At 38.4% G+C, this 16,971-nt stretch overlaps 1 protein-coding gene across 1 annotated transcript; it reads left to right on the top strand.

Moving 5' to 3' along the window:
• The first annotated feature begins 12,631 nt into the window (after positions 1-12,631).
• Positions 12,632-14,974, top strand: LOC126696189 (triacylglycerol lipase 2-like). Its single transcript, XM_050392967.1, has 9 exons — positions 12,632-12,763; positions 12,859-12,966; positions 13,094-13,234; positions 13,322-13,432; positions 13,547-13,690; positions 13,786-13,826; positions 14,145-14,224; positions 14,310-14,405; positions 14,652-14,974. The coding sequence occupies exons 1-9, from the start codon at positions 12,632-12,634 to the stop codon at positions 14,972-14,974; spliced, it is 1,176 nt and encodes a 391-aa protein (XP_050248924.1).
• Positions 14,975-16,971: the final 1,997 nt, after the last annotated feature.

The raw sequence follows: 16,971 nt of genomic DNA, 5'->3' as shown, positions 1-16,971 counted from the left end.
TGCCATCGAAGTATCTGCTGGAAAGTTTCTTGGGTTCCTAGTACATCACAGAGGCATAAGTGTGGATCCAGCTAAAGCCACAACCATCGCAACAATGAAAAGGCCCACAACGGTAAGAGAGAGCTCCAAAAGTTTCTTGGGGAGGGTCTTTTATATCAGGAGGTTTGTGCCAGGATTGGCCTCGGTCATAAGTAGTTTATCTAAACTGTTGAAAAAGGGGGTTAAGTTCACTTGAGGAACTGAGCAGCAAGAAGCCTTTCTGAGGATTCAGTAGATCATGAATCATCTTCCCACCCTACAAGCATCAGTACGTGGGCGAACCCTGTTATTATATTTAGCCTCAAACTCCTAGGCTATAGGAGCCCTACTAGCACAAGAAGACAATGATGGGAATGAGCAACCCATTTATTATGTAAGCGGGACACTTAAGGATACCGAGACTAGGTACCCCAAGATAGAAAGAGCATGTCTGGTGGTTATCTATGCATCCCAAAGGCTAAAACGATACTCCTCAACCCACCAGATCCTCTTGGTGACTAAGTGCTCGTTTGTTTCCACTTTCCCAGCCCAAAAAGCCCATTTTGAAAAAAGCCAATGTCCAAAGCCCGTTTGGCTGAGACCAAAATGCAACTTTTTGGAATAAGTTGCGTTTTGGGTTTGTGAAGAGAACGCGCAAGATGGAAAAGGAGCTCTGAGCTGCATTGTGGAAAAATTCCATGCGCGTTGATCAACTATCCGTTGGACTCTGTGGGCAATTACCAAATTACTCTCCAATAAATCAGAAGATATCTTCATCTTCTTCCTTTGATACACACAAACACAAACACACCCACACAGACGCACAGAACCTGCAAGAGCACCACCACCAAAACACAGATCCCACCATCCACCCAACACCACCCAACCACCACCACCATCACTTGTTAAAACCACCCCCACCAAAACCCGTTAAAACAACGAAAATCAAACATGATCTACCCAAAATCCACAAAAAAAATACCCAAAATCAAAATCAAAATACAAACTCAATGGTAGCAGAACACTTGAAATCAGATGAGAGAGATTCAATCATGCAAGCTTTGATAGAGAGGGATTTCTCTGAGGTGCATTTTGGTCTGTAGCTAGAAAGTCACAGCTTCCTCTTGACCGATCTAGACCGATCTTCTTCATCTTCTTCTTCTTTCTTCTTCGTCTTCTTCCCAAATTGTTTGATGTGTTTCAAAAGGTAGAGTTAAAGTGTGGGTACTAGGTACATGAAGTGTGGGTACTAGTCTTCTTGAAGTGTGGGTATTGGGTACTGCTAGTAATATGTGAAGGAAGTGGTAGGGAGTATTTGTGTGGCAAGAGAAAAGGGAGAAAGGAGGAAAGAAAAAAGAGGCTCTGTGTGGAATGTTCTGGAGCGTGGAGGAAGTGGTAGGGAAAAAAGAGGAAAGAAGGAAAAAAAGAAAAAATAAATAAATTAAGGGTATGTGTGTGGAGGAGAAAAAAAGAGGGCAAAAAAAAAAAAAAAAAAAAAGAAGGAAAAAAATAAATAAGGAACTACGGATGAAAAGAAAAAGGAAAAAAAAAATAAAGAATAAGAAATTAAAATTGAGAAATGTTATCACAATATTTTTACAATAGTTTCACAATAAATCTTAAGTGGTAGGTTATTATTAGCTAATATTGTTGAGAAAAAAATAATTTTTTTAGAAAGAGAAAAAAATAATTGTAATAATACGTTCAAATTAAAATCAATATAAATTATCACAATACTTTAACAATAAATCTTAAGTGGTAGGTTATTATTAGTTAATATTGGTCAGAAAAAAAAATAATTTCACAATATTTATTTAAGTATGAAATAAACTCCCTTATATATACATTGTCATTTTTGGTAATTTATCCCTCAAACTGCTACTTTTATAAGTGCTAGCCAAACACTCATCTTTTTCAAAAAGCACTTTTTAACAGCTTTTATCAAACACTCAGCTTTTTGAAAAAACACTTTTTCATTATGCACTTTTTGAAAACTCCACTTATATCAAAAAACACTTTTTCAAAAAGCCCAACCAAACACACTCTAAGTCACATCCCATAAAAACACTCCTTCACCAGCCTCTCCTGACAAGAAGGATAGCATAGTGGCTGGTCTTGCTCTCTCAATATAACATTGGCCTTAGGACCCCCAAGGCTGTTAAAAGTCAAACCATAGTAGATTTGCTAGCCCAGTTCTCAGGGAAAGAGGAATGCTCACTAAGCGAGGAGATCCCTGGGGAAGTGGCAGTGGCAGAACTCTCGGGAAAGAAGTGGACAATGAGATTTGATGGGTTAGCAACAACAACCTCAAATTGACTGGGAATTGTACTAAGTTGTGAAGAAAGGGACAACATGCCCTTATCTTTCAAGCTTGGATTTTCCTTTTCAAATAATATTACTGAGTATGAGGCATACTTGACTGGACTGATCATAGCACTCAGCATGGGAGTAAAACATATGAGGGTGTTAGGAGACTCCAACCTTGTGGTCTCTTAGGTGAAGGGTGACTTTGCACTAAGAGAGCAGAGTTTGGTAGCCAACAGAACTTGGGCGTAAAGTCTGAAACAGGAGTTCCAGACCTTTAGCGTGGAGTACGCCCAAAGGAGCGAGAACAAGTTCACTGATGTACTAGCCATCTTAGGATCCCAAGTACCATTTAAAGGAACTCTGGAGAGTAAGTAAGCAGGAGCATTCCATCATAAGGATCCTTGAAAAGATGTTCCCTGAAGAACTTGAGTAGCAGGATTGGAGGAATGAAGTCAAAGAAAAAATAAAAGAGGCAAGACATGGAGGAAGTATCAAGGAGCTGAGAGATTACACGCTGATAGAAGGATAGCTGTACAAGAGGCTGCTTGGGAGGATCCTATCCAGATGTATCAATGAGAAAGAAGGAAAGTTGAGATTGGAAGAACTACACAAACAGGTCTGTGGGGTTGTAGAAAAAATCAGCCTATACAAAAGGATGCAACGCATGGGGTACTACTGGCCAAATATGAATAAAGAGGCTGCAACTGTACAAGAGAAATGTCAAAGATGTCAACTTTCAGTAGATAAGGAAGAAAGCTATGCTGTATTTGTTACGGAAAATTGGAGGACTCCATTCATGGAATATTTGGCTCAAGGGATCCTACCAACTGACAAGACATTAGCTCATCAGCTCAAGAAACTTGTAGTTAGATATTTCTTATAGAACGGGATCCTATTCAAAAAGGGATACAGTGGGGATCCCTAAGATGCTTGGGGCCAAGGGAAGCCAGAGAAGTAGTTAGGGATGTCCATTACAGTGACTGTGGAAGTCACCCAGGGAAAAGAAGACTCTACAAGCAGTTGTTACTGTTGGGGTACTATTGGCCAACAATGAAAAAGGACTTTGAGAAGTTGGTTAAAACATCTCATGCATGCCAAGTACTTGGAGATGCAATCCACACTCATCCAAATGTGATGCAAGATATGACAACATCGTGGCCTTTTCACACTTGGGGGATTGATTTTATAAGGCCTATAAACCCTCCTTCCAATGGTTACATCTAGATCCTGGCAGCCACCAAGTACTTTACAAAATCGATAGAAGCTATCCCTTTAAAAAAAGCCACTAGAGCAGCCGTGAAAAATTTCATTCGAGAACACATCATTACAAGATTCGGGATCCCCAGGAGGTTGATCAGTGACAATGGGACCCCGTTCATAAATAAAGACATGAAGAACCTGACTGAGGCGTATTACATCAAGCATGGAAGGTCTACACCATACTACCCACAAGGAAACAGTCAGGCTGAAGCCACTAATAGGGTGATGCTGAAAATCCTTAAAAAAATGAAACATGAGTATGGGGAAAAATGGAGTGACCACTTGGCAGATGTACTCTGGGTATGCAGGAGCTCTGTGAAGATAGCCATAGGATTTTCACCATTCTCCCTAGTTTATGGGACAGAAGCCATCAGCCCCAAGGACACAAATGATGAAAGAAGATTGGCGGATTTGGAGGGGTTGGAGGAAGAAAGAGAAATGGCCAGAAGAAGAAGCCAGAGGTACCAACAGAGGATGGCTAAGGCATATGCACAGATTGTACACCCAAGGGCCTTTACTGAGAGGCAGCTGGTATTAAGAATAGCAGAGCATGTAAGGAAAAATCTCTCAGGACCCTTCAAATTTGCCTCAAAATGGAAAGGGCCCTACATCATCAGAAAAGCTCATGATAGTGGGTATTACTACCTCCCAAGGAGGATGGGACAGTCCTGACAGATCCCATAAATGGGAAGTGGTTGAAATAGTACCACGTATGAAAAAAGGAGAGACCTCAGTACGTCGGGGCCTTTTTGCTAGTCCTCCAACCTGCTAAGTGTTTCATCGTTCTTTACTTTTGTTATGAATTTTGTTTAAGTACCTTTTTGTGTAGGAACCCATGGTAGAAGGACATTCTGTGATCCTTACTATCTTTGACAACACTTTTGTGTTCCTTAGATGATAACTTTGCTTTGATTCAATGAAATCTCTTTTTCTTATTTTCCTTTAAGCTACAAATAAAATAAACAATTGCGAAACATTACATAACCCAAATATGGGCAATTTTTTGGGGGGGGGGGGGGTACCTGGGCCAAAAAAAGAACCTTGGCACATGACTTAGGACTCACACCACAATTAGTTCGAAGTACATGACCTGGGACCACGGGCAGAAGTAAGTGCCCGAGATACCTAGTCCAGTACTTGACAAAAGGGGTTTGCCTGGTTCATGACCTGAGACTTAGAAAAAAAGGTAAAAGAAAGCATCCAATATACCTAGTTCAGTACTTGCGCAGCAACATAATAGGGTACCTAATCCAAGACCTACAGAAAAAACTTGTAGGGACCATAAAAAAGATCCATATTGATGAGAGGGAAAAGTCAGAAATAGTGTTCAATAAGAAGAGATAGAACTTATACAGCCCAAATTGTCTTTAAAAAAAAATAATATGCATCTGAGCTAGCTAAAAAAAAAGGAGAAAGTAAGGAGCTAAAGAATAAGACCAACTAGCAAAGAGCTGTCTGGAGAAATAGCAAGAACAACTGAAGAAGAGAGAACACGCTGCCTTCTGACTTTCAAGTCCCACAAAACATTATGAGCACAAGCTAAAGCCTCAACAACAGCAATTTCAGCATCTAGGCTCCTGGAAGCTTGTCTCTGGAATAGCATGTGGGCCAAGGAACGCAAATGCTCCAGCAAGAAGGATAGATTGAATTTTGCTTCAATAAGATCCTACACCACTCCTTTCCATTCCAAAAGTTTTTCTTCAATTAAGGAGTCAAGAGAGGAATCCCTCCAAGAGATCAGCACAACACATAACTTGTAAGGTTGAATTTAATCAACCATCTTGTTGGTTTCATTCCGTGCCAATTTTCTTGTAATTCAGCACATAGAAACCCTGTATTTAGGTGGGAATCATGTAAGGGTACTGTGTGAGAGAGTATGAAGAAATGCTCAAGACTGTGCATTGAAGTAGGGAATCGCGATTAGATCTCGTGAGTGGCAAACCGCTAGAGGATGCACACGAGTGAAACATGTAGAGAAAATGAACCATCATGCCAACTGTAGCACTACAGGACAAAAAGTCCAGATTGGCCATTCAGTTAACTCGCAGCTTGGACTCGCGACTCAGTCAAGTTGCGAGGCCAAGTCGCCAGTCCACTCTGTTTTGAAAAACTAACTCTTCGCATTCCTTTCTCACTCCAGTACAAATATCCCTTATACCCACGAAATATAGAGAGCTTCCAAAGAGAATTTTGAGAGAGAAACCCTAGAGAAAAACAAGATCGACTTATCCACAATCTTTACATAGTGACTCTTCAAATTCCAGAAACTCTTACTCTCTCTATTGTTATATCCTTGAGAGGTTCATTAGCCAAATCCTTTTCTCACCATACCCATATCTGTGAGAAGGCTTTTTGGTGCTTGGGAAGCAATTAGGAAGGGACCAATTGATATTGGTTGATGCTATGGGCTATAGCGGAATCTGATAAGGTAGAGAAGACAAAGGTTCGACGTAATCTCATTGGAGTAGAAGTTTGGAGGACTTAGATACATTGGGTAGATTAGGCTTGGAGGGTCTTCTACTGTTCATGTATCCCAACTTGATTCTCTAGTGGATTATTGACCGCTTGGAGGGCGGCGGAGAGGTTTTACGCCGAGAACTTCGGTTTCCTCTTCGATAACACATCGCTGTGTTGCCTTCCCCATTGTTGTATCTCCACTCACAGGAATTAGAGAGCTTTCAACACTCTGGATGGTTTGGGGGGTCCCTACCTAAGATTCAACAACCTAGACATTAGGAGCAAATTCCACGGCTACCTCAAGAACTACGAGCTCAGGACCTTTAACACTTGTGTCAGCACTTGCAAAAGCAGACAAAATTCAAAAAGGGAGGAAAGAACAAAGGAAGAAATGTAAAGTGGGAAAGTAAAAGAAGGCTAAAAAAAACCAGTATCAGCTTCCTGTGGCTGAACTTCCTCCTCTTGTCCCTCTGATTTCTTGGAAGACTCTGTGAAAGAACACGCAACACATTGGAGAAAGGGTGAAGAAACTTTGGCAAAATGGCTAAAGGCAGGAAATAATACTGGGGGCTTCGCCAAGGAAGGAATAGGAAAAGGGAGAAGTATAAAAAAAGAGGAGGGAGAAGTACAGTAAAGGTGAACAACACGCACCTTCAGAACCTTCTGACTCTAAGGAAGAGGTGGCCTCAGGGACAGATTGAACACTGATTTGACCTAAAAGGGAAAGAGAAAAACGAGAACTCTCAGAAAGAAAAGATAAAAGAAATAAGATTAAGCATATTTATAATGGTGGATGAGACTCACCTGCTTGGATGGATGAAGACACGCCCTCTAAGGACTTTTTGCTTAACACAGGCTCAGTTATGGGCTCAAGTGACACAGTTTTGGTGGGATTGAGAGTCTGCATAGGTTGGGGATTTTGGGAAACAGGAGGTTGAGAAGTTTCAGGATCTTGAGCGGCCAGGGGAACAAAAGACAGAATGGGCTGGACATCCTGCTTTGGTTGTCCAACCTCTTTAGTCACACCACCACTAGAGGGCTCCTCTTCCACGCCAAGGGGAACAGTAGAGGGAGCTGTAATCACTTCTTTCACTAGAGTCCCACTAGTCGTGGGAGGAGGTACCTCTACCTGCAAAAAGGAAAAGAAAAGTAAGTGGCAGAACATCACAAAACACATAAGCACACAGTACAGGAAAAGAGTGGAAGCAAACAAAAAAAAGGCACAAACAGAGGAGGGTCATACCACATCATTGCCAGACGACTAGCTCTTGCCTCTCTTAGGGTTTGACTTACGTTTAGACTACAAGGAAGAAATGACCATCCATCAGTTGAAAGAGAAAAGGGAAAGACACAGTAACAATAATGAACTACTGCAAAATAAAAGAGAGAAGAAGGAAAGAGCCCTTGCCCTTCTCTCTTCTTTACTGATTCTCAAATGGTCTTTTGTCTACTACGGGTACGCCTAGAGGGTCCAAAAGGAGACTGGGGTATAAATTCAAAGGACCCTGAAGAACCTTGGGCTGAAGAACTCACAGGAATCTGAGAGAGAAAAGACTCTACCTTAGTCTTCACTCGAGTCCTTGGAATTAAGGGATGACCAACTTCCTTTCCAACTATAGGGGGCTCACTCTCTCGGGTTTCTCAGAAATTACTAACTATTTCTAGGATCTTGCAGTCTTCCTCTTTTTAGTCTCAGTACCCTCAACACTTTCTTCGAGCTCAACTCTTTTAACCTTTTCCTGTTTGATCTTCTTCTTTGTACCTTTGCCTATGGGAGTGGTAGCACCAATTGCCTCTACTGCCCCTCTCTTAATTCGCACACCAGAAAAGGTACCAACAATAACGTCACACCCTAACCAAGTCTCCGGAAAATCTTGCACACAAAACACCCAACCATCCCTAGAAGCATGCCACTCCATAAATCCTATCTTGCTACTTATGGCAGTAGATACAATGCTTCTAGTAGGAAGGGATAAACGTTTGTTAGAGGTAGGAGTAGAGAGAATATTGGGATCAAGAACCCTCCCAATCGTGCCAGAATCAACGTAGTTAGAGAAGGACTCCTGAACTCTTCTCCAATAACTAGCAAAGCCACTGGAAGCAAAGACTCCCCTTTGGGAGTTGGGCACAACAAACTGAGAACTCCTTCGCAACCAATAAGAAAAGGCCTAAACTCGTAAGAATGGATCCAGAGAAGGAAGAGAAGGTATTATATCTTTTAACACTGGTGGGACATCCTGATCAAAGCCAAATTGCCAGAGTACCCAGTGTGTTGAGTCGTAGGTGTACTTGGGACCAGTAGAAGTAGTACGCCCGCCAAAATGACTGAATAGTTTGTCTTCCACTTTGAGATCTTCGTCGGAAAGACTGATGTCGAAAGGATTCTCATCTCTAAACACCGGAAGGAGGAAGTTATTGACCACATCCTCCAAGGTGATAGTGAGCTCACCAACAGAAAAGAAGAAGGTATGAAGAGAAGAGCACCAACGGTGTACCAAGTGTCTGAGGCCCTTGGCATCTATAAAACCTTCAAGGTTCCTAGAAATTGCCACTGCTTTCAGGATCTTGGTGCGCTCCAGACAACCAACAAATTCCCCATAAGAAAGTTCCTTGTCCATCCAAATGGGCCAACCAGTGATCTTCCTAAGAACGAAGTCAAAGAAAATAGAAACCGCCTCTAGAGATCCTCGCCTAATTTGGAGATCTAAAATCTCTCTTGGATCTGGAACTTGGGTGGAACTGGCAAAACCAGACTGACTGGAGAACACCCAGGTGTGGGTGGAAAGAGGGGCCTCACCGTGAGACACCAGAGGAAAAAACAGGCTGGAGGTGTACCAGAGGTCCTGTAAAGGGAAAGTTGGGCACTCCGTGACCCCCTGTGATTCGCCCTGTGCAGACCCAAAAGAACTCTCACCCTCGAAAGGACTGGGAGTACACTCCCTCCTTTTTCGTGAGGAAGAATAAGCCATAGAACAACAAATGTATTGAGAAATAGGAAAGTCAAAGGAATGAAGGCCGGAAGAAGAAAATAGAGAAGCAAACTAATCGGAAAGAAGAAGGTAAACTTGGGAATAGAGGACTCTAGAAAGTGAAAAGAAAATATGAGTTGATTGCAATAATGGCGCAAAGAGCAGTTGGAGAAGACGATGTATGGAATGACACGCTAGTTGCCAAAATTTAATTTTAAAGAGAAGAGTTATTGGCACTTATTAATGGGAGTTACGGGGAATGTGAAAAGTGGGTAGGGGAAGTTTTCACTTTAACATTTAACTGCCACGTCTCGTGTAAAGGGGGGAGTTACGAAAAGAGAGAAGTGTAACACGAAAAGAAAACTAGGATACCTGAAAGTAGCAGGAAAGACAGGATCCTGAAGAAAGAAGAGGGGGAACCCTGAGGTTAATTAAGATAGTGAAGAAGAAATTCCTACAAAAATTAAGGCTTTGGTCTACTCACGCGTGGGCTGCAGGCAACCCACGAGCTCGGGGGGCTAAATGTTGAGGTCTAAAAAATTCTAATGCTGAGCCAAGGCCCAGAGTGGCACAGTAAGTTAAACTCCATGAAAAAAAAATAATAATAAAAGGCTTGAGCTCACAACCAAAAAAAAAAGGGGATGATAGGCCCAAATTCATTAAAAAAGATTTAAGCCCAAGACCCACGAAGGGATAGGTCTTAGAAATGAAAGGAAGAAAGGAAGAAGTCTAGCCTGCCAAAAATCAAAAAACCAAAAGGGAGTCTAGTAATAAGAACTGGGCTGAGATACCCAGGGACTGCCATGAGCTTGGGGTCCTTGGGACATGCAGCAAAACTAGGATGAGATTAAGACAGGTCAAAAGAAGTGCCCAAAAACACAAGGAACGAAGAACAGATACGTCCTTATCATCCACCCAATGATGCAGAAAGGAATAAGAGATCTTCGAGACTAACAATTCATGAACAAAGGGCTGGTACCTCGGAGAACCCAAAAAGGAGAACCACGAAGGGAAGTAGTTGAAGAAACTTTCAACTTGGCAGAGATGGAATCAGCCCACTTGGGAAAAATGACAAAAGGAAAGGTAGCCAGAAAGCTGAATTTGAAAAGGTGAGGTGAAAAAGCCTTGAAGGAAGAGAGATTAGAGGTTAGCTCTCTAGGGACACCCTAGAATGGATAGTTAGCAAGAGGCTTTTGGGAAAAAAAGCATCAAAAGAAGAAAATTATGAGAAACAAAGAAGGGACCAGCCACCAAAGTTGTTGGCACAACATGGGCTCTGGTACCTAGGGGAGCAAAGGAGGGGAATCAGTGGTACCCCGAAACCCTAAAATGACATTATAAAAAGGGGAAGCATCCAACAGTGAATTAGAATTGAATCATTGAGAAAACTCTGTCAAAAAACTCAAAGAAAGTAATAAAAGAAAGAGAAATATTGCCCGGTATCCTAAAAACAGCCGCTAGAGAACATACTTGAATTCAAAGGAATTCAAACTTTGCAAGTTTTAGAGGCTTAGAGAGCCATCTAAGTCTGGAATTTTTGAGCTTATTTGGACCTTGTAACATGTCTTAGTGAGCACATTATAATTCACAATTAAGAAAAGTAATGAAATATCTCACATTATTCTAAGGATCCTTAGCGTTTATTTTGTATATTTCTTTATTACGTTGTTCCTTTACTATTTCTTGCTATTCCATACATATATATTTCTTGTTTGCTAGTATGTATGTATTGTAAGATTCTTACTTTGTACACTACTTGGTTTTGTAATTAGCTCATTTAGCTGCGGTGAACTAAGTTCAATCCCTTAAAACAACAACTAAAAGGCCCAGGGTTCTTGCTTCTACTTGGGCCTAGACACTATTCAAAAAAGGACCCTCACAACACCAAAATGTGTTTTCAAAGAGGAAATTGGAGACCCAAGTGAAAAACCTTTCCATCAACCCTCCAAGTTGAAACTCCAATATAGAATAGATACAATACAAACTTGAAGCAGAATTTCCAAGCCTAAATCTCCCTAAGTACTTGAGCCCTCTAAGGTCTAGCTAGCATCCAACTTCGCTGAGCCTTTTCTTCTACAAAGTTATGCCAGTTGAGTGACCAACCGCTAGTCACCAAGTGAAGTTAGGATTTGTGGTTTGGATCTCCAAAGGTTCCCACAACCAACAACTCACTAACACGCAGAATATGTGTAGGTGGTGAAGGTAGCAATCTCCTCTTTAAGATAAAAGCATGGTGAGAGGGATAAAAAAGAGAAAAGTTGTAGATTCTAACAACAGAAAAATGGCTTCTCTCTCTCTCTCTCTCTCTCTCTAAAGTGAGCAACATCACTCACAAAATCACTATCAGTATTCTCTCTAGGATTTTTTTTTTCCTCAATTTTTGGAGATCTAGAGAATTGGAAAGGACGAGTGTGTATTGTGTGTTGTTTTGGAAATGAGTTGTCTGCAGACGAGATTAATTTGTCCTGACTCTAGTTGCGAACTAATTGTGAGCTAGCTAGGTCGCGAAATGTTGCGACACATAGAGGACAAAAAGACTCCCCCTTTCTTGATGCATGGCAGCTTTGCGAGCAATCTTTGTCCCAAGCAAGTCACAAACCCACTCTAAACTGCTTTGACAAACCTTTTTCTAGGGCTCAAGCAAACCAACTAAGACAACATGTAATCCCACCAAAAAATATATCAAAATATGGAGAATTACATATAAATTTGGTACAAAACAAAACCAACACAAATACATCAAAATGAGGCTAATTAACAAAACTAATTTTGATTTTATTTTAATTATCACTTCCAATAAGTATCAACTCACTTCTTAAAATATTTACCAAATCAATTATCATCTAATTAACTTAATTTTTTTTTTTGGTTGAATTAATTAACGTACTCTTAGTACCCTTACCTTAAAATTTTGCATATGCTATTCTAAGTTTTGGAGAAGAAAAGAAGCTTAAAATTTTAAAGTTCTCTAGATGAAAAAAAAAATAGTAAATTAAAAAAAAAAAAAAAAAAAAAAGGTGAAATAACACCCTACTTTTTGAGGTTTGAATGAAATCAAAGCATTAGTCGTTTCATTAATAACAGTATAGAAATTTTCAAATTTTGAAAGGTTTTGCTTGACCTAGTCCTATCCATGGCAAGTGAACGATTTTTTAGTTAAATACTGTTTCTTGTCAACAAACTTCCAAAATAAACATTCCCAACAGCAGATTTTTTAGACAACCAGAATGGCAAGCAAACAGCTTCTTAACAACAATTTGAGTGCGCTTGTATAAACTGTTAGAAAATTGTGTTTTGAATTTAAAATTAGAGTTTGTAAAAAAACTGTGAGAAGTTGTGGTTGCAAAGCTGAGTATTAAGTTTTAAAAACGTTCTTTTAATCTTCTAGAACACCTAACCAAACATACCTTTCATCTATAAAAGCCGAGTTGTAGGGAGAGAAAGATGGAACTTACACGCATTGAGTCACAAAACGTTCTATATTTATTTTGATATTAAAATACACCATCATGAAACATATGTAATTCAAGTCACCAAACAACATACTATTCTGTCTGTATTTGGATTCTTCAAGCTTAAATTGCTAGAAGTGTGAAAGTTGTTACACCACTGAAATGAGAATGGATTACACATCAACCACTCTACTTCTAGCTGTTCTACTATTTGCATCAGCAGTTGCTCATGACATTAGTCATGATAGTCTATGCAAATCCATGGTGGAGACAGAAGGCTATATTTGTGAAGAACATAAAGTATCCACCAGGATTGCGTGATTTTTAGTTTATAAAGCCTTTTTTATTTTGTGACTTGTACTAGTGTCTAATGTGATTAAATTTTGATGGTACAGGTAACAACAAAAGATGGTTATATTCTTGGCGTGCAGAGGATTCCGGTGGGGAGGACTAGTAAGACGGCGAATAGGCCACCGGTTTTGTTACAACATGGGATTTTCATGGTTAGGAGTTAGAACCCTCGATACCATATATTTGAACTATGTTTCTTTTTGTATGTGTGCTCGAGGTATTTTTATGCATGGAAGAATAAAACATCAATGAACTAAGACGAGTTATGGTTGGTCACAGGATGCTGCAACGTGGCTGTTCAATTCTCCAAATAAATCTCTGGCTTTCATCTTAGCAGATAATGGGTTTGATGTGTGGATGGGCAACAATCGAGGAACAATATCTAGCCGTGGACATACTTCACTCAGTGCTAATGATCTGGTTCTCTTTGTTTTAACAAAATGTCGACTGCATTATATGAACCACATTGAAATACTTTGTAATTTTTGATCTCTTCTTACTATATAGGCTTATTGGGATTGGACGTGGGAGCAATTAGTCAATGATGATCTTCCTGCTATGTATGACTATATACATAATCAGACAGGGCAGAAACTGTACTATGTTGGGCATTCCTTGGTAAATATGTGGAATAGTTGCTACCATATATTCTACTTACGGACGTTACTTATCTTTTTGGGTTTTGCTAGGCATATGATCGGTGAAACTAAGGCCAATTTTTCTAATTTGTAGGGAACTTTGCTTGCTTTAGCATCCTTTTCCCAAGAGAAGCTGGTGAACTTGACAAAATCCGCTGCTTTGCTTTGCCCAATTGCTTATACAGGTCAGGTGTCCTCGGTGTTTCCAAGGGCTATTGCCAATACACATCTAGCCCAAGTAAGGCAAAATATGAAACTCTCCTGTTCAATTGTGAAGCCCATATTTTGTTATTATCGAATTCAATATCATAACTCTTTTTTGAAACTTAACAGCGCGCATACTTGCTGGGTCTCGGTGAATTCATTGCTGGAGGGTGAGGAAGCAATAAGCCATCTTAATTCAGTACCATCTTGCATTTGCTTGGAAAAAAAAAAAAGAAAAAGAAAAAAAAAACGTGCACATTCTTGCAATTAATGATTAAAGGTTTTGTTTTTTTGGTATTGTCTTTTCGGCCATTTCCTGAGTAATTTTTCAACGAAAGAATGAGACTGGTGATTTCTATCTATGATATTTCAACATTAATCAATATGTACAACTATTCTCACTTGCTGAGACTTGTTTAAAGATGTTCGAAAGTTACCCAAATTGTGAAAAATTAGACCACTAACAATCTTCTTTTCCTGGTAAACAGGTCGGTTGTTGGCAAACTTCTGGAAGGTGTCTGCCACTTACCACCCATTGACTGTAGCAACCTGATATCCACTGTTGCAGGTTGTTTTCACTTGCCTTAACTTCATAATATATAATCTCCCTTTCCCTAACACTACTGATTTACATGTGACATTTCTATTTATAGGCCCAAATTGCTGCATAAAGCCTTCCACCTACGATGTTTTTCTGGAACATGCACCCCAGTCAACGTCAACAAAGAACGTAGTCCATTTGTCTCAGAGTAAGTCTCTGAATTTTGGATGTACTCCACTAAGCTCGCCTTTGTCTTTTTTAAACCTTGAATTTTATGAATATAAAAATAAACCTATATGTGCATATCTCATTGTCATTTAGCCGTTCAAGTAATAGGTTGATAGTCAGAGTCGTTTTACTTCGAATGTAATTAATAGGTTAATTTAATTGAATTCCTTAGATCACAAGGACTTTATAAATATATTAATTCTTCGTATTTAAAAATTTTGGACAGTGCTTCTAGCTGGAAACATAGCAAAGTACGACTACGGTGATGAAAGTGAGAACAAGAAGCACTACGGGCAGGGCACTCCTCCTCTGTACAATCTGACACACATTCCAAAAGACATTCCTCTTTTCATTGGTTATGGAGGGAAGGATTCGCTTTCTGACGTTAATGACGTGAAGCTTTTGCTTGACAACCTTAAGGATCATCAGAAGGACAAGCTTGTGCTACAGTACAGAGATGACTATGCTCATTTTGATTTCGTTATGGCTGAGAATGCGGAAAGTGTTGTATATGATCCTCTGTTGGCTTTCTTGAGGACCCAAACTTGATTTTCAAAACTCTTTCAGAGATCCTCTACAGTTGATTCTTTGGTCCAGTCAAAAGTTTCTCATTATTATTTGTACTGCACCTTAGATTTGATTTTAATTCTATGTTTGGTTAAACATTTTTTTTTTTTTTTTTGGCCCTATAAGGTTGTGAAATAAGATTCTACATTTGTAATCTGATGTAGAACTCTTTGAATTCTGAATGAATGTTTGGCAAAGATTATTTTTGCAAACTTATTTTACTATTCAATTTATTTTTATTACCATTCATAGGTTTCACTGCACTTTTTGGTAATATTCATAAGTCCTACTATTTCAGCTAATTTTTACCTTTATTTACAGTACTTTCATCTAAAAAATTTTTATTTTAGCAAAATAAGTAAATTCTAAATGGACTCAAAATTTGCAGTCTTTTTATCCCAAAAGAAAAAGTTTGTCAATGGTGGAAAAATGAATGTTAACATATTCAGCCAATTTTTTTTTTTGTTGATTTGATTGAAAAAACTTTATTCCTATTTTTTAGTAATACGTGAAATGTCACAATTTTTGTTTCAATTATTTTACGTATCAGGCTATGATTAGCAGCTCATTATTTTCATATAAACTCATCATTTTTCTTCACCACTCACAATATGCCATGTGGATAATTGTAGAACAAATTATAGCATTTTATGTGATCTTAGAATTTTTGTCCTCGTAATTCATTCAAAGGAAAAGAATTTATTTGCTAATAAGAACTAAACACATCAAAAACTGGGTAAAAGATCATGAAAATTTGTATTCCTGTCATTATTATAGGTAGGTCACGCTGAGTTCCGGTGCCGCTATCAAATTCAAATTTATAGGTTGAAAAAAGAACAACTAGGAAAAAAAATTCAATAATGGTGACAATGATAATAGGTTTTTTTACGAGAAAAATTAACAGATGCCCTAAGGCCTAAGGGAATTAGTTTAAGAATTTTTTTTTTAAAATATTTTTATGGGAAAAGGAAAAAACAAATGATTTTACTTTACAATTTTTTATATTTCCCATAAAAATAATATCAAAACTTTCATAGAATGATTCATTAACAATGATGTCGCGAAAGGCCAGAAGAAAATATACACAATGCTATCTAAACTAAACTATTAGTTTCTGGTAGTAAATCTCGAACCCATGAGCAGTTCCTTGAATGCACAAGATAATAGGTTTGGAATCCACCAAAGAAAAAAAAAAACAAGAGACAAAGTCTAAATTTTTATTAATAGACAAAGTCTACAATGCATTTAAGTAGTAAAAAGAAAACCTAGTGCGGCTATGAAAACACATAAAACCCTAATTTGACTAAACAACATTAAAGGCGCCTAAAAAAGGTGAAATAAATACTCTAAATCTAAAACAATGTAAATTACATAAAATACCAAAATTAATGAATTATAAATATTAAATTGTAGATTTTGTCCTACATCAAACCCCTACACTTGAAGAAAAAAAACACATCATCGAGTTGATTAGGGGTGGCATTATGTTCAAGTTAGGGGGTTCATGGGTTCAAATGAACCCCCTAACTTGTCAAATATATATATATATATATATATATTTATATATATTAACTTTTTTTTTTGACTCCCTAAAAAAAATTTGTTTTTGAACACCCTAGCCCTAAATTTTATTTAAACCCAACTGAAATAAATTTGAATATGATCATCTTCATGCTATTTTCACAATAAATATTATATAGTAAGTTGTAACTGGTTTTTATTTGAACCCACAATTAACATCATTTTTTACCTATCATTAACAACTTTCCACCTAGATTTGTTATAAAATTTTTGTGTATTGAATTATTATTTTTTTAAATGTTTCAAATTTTTGCTCCTTCATTAAAAAAAATAAAAAAATAAAAACTCTCCGGGACTTTAGCTTACTTTATTGCTGATAGCAAAATGAAGTTGTTTTTCCCTGCACTTTTTTTCTTCATAAGCAAAAAATTACATTACTGTTATAACCAACAAATCTC

This window comes from Quercus robur, chromosome 8 (genome assembly GCF_932294415.1).
Source record: "Quercus robur chromosome 8, dhQueRobu3.1, whole genome shotgun sequence".
NCBI classification, from domain to species: Eukaryota; Viridiplantae; Streptophyta; class Magnoliopsida; order Fagales; family Fagaceae; genus Quercus; species Quercus robur.
The sequence above is the reverse complement of the archived record's forward strand: the minus strand, read 5'-3'. Positions and strand labels throughout refer to the sequence as shown.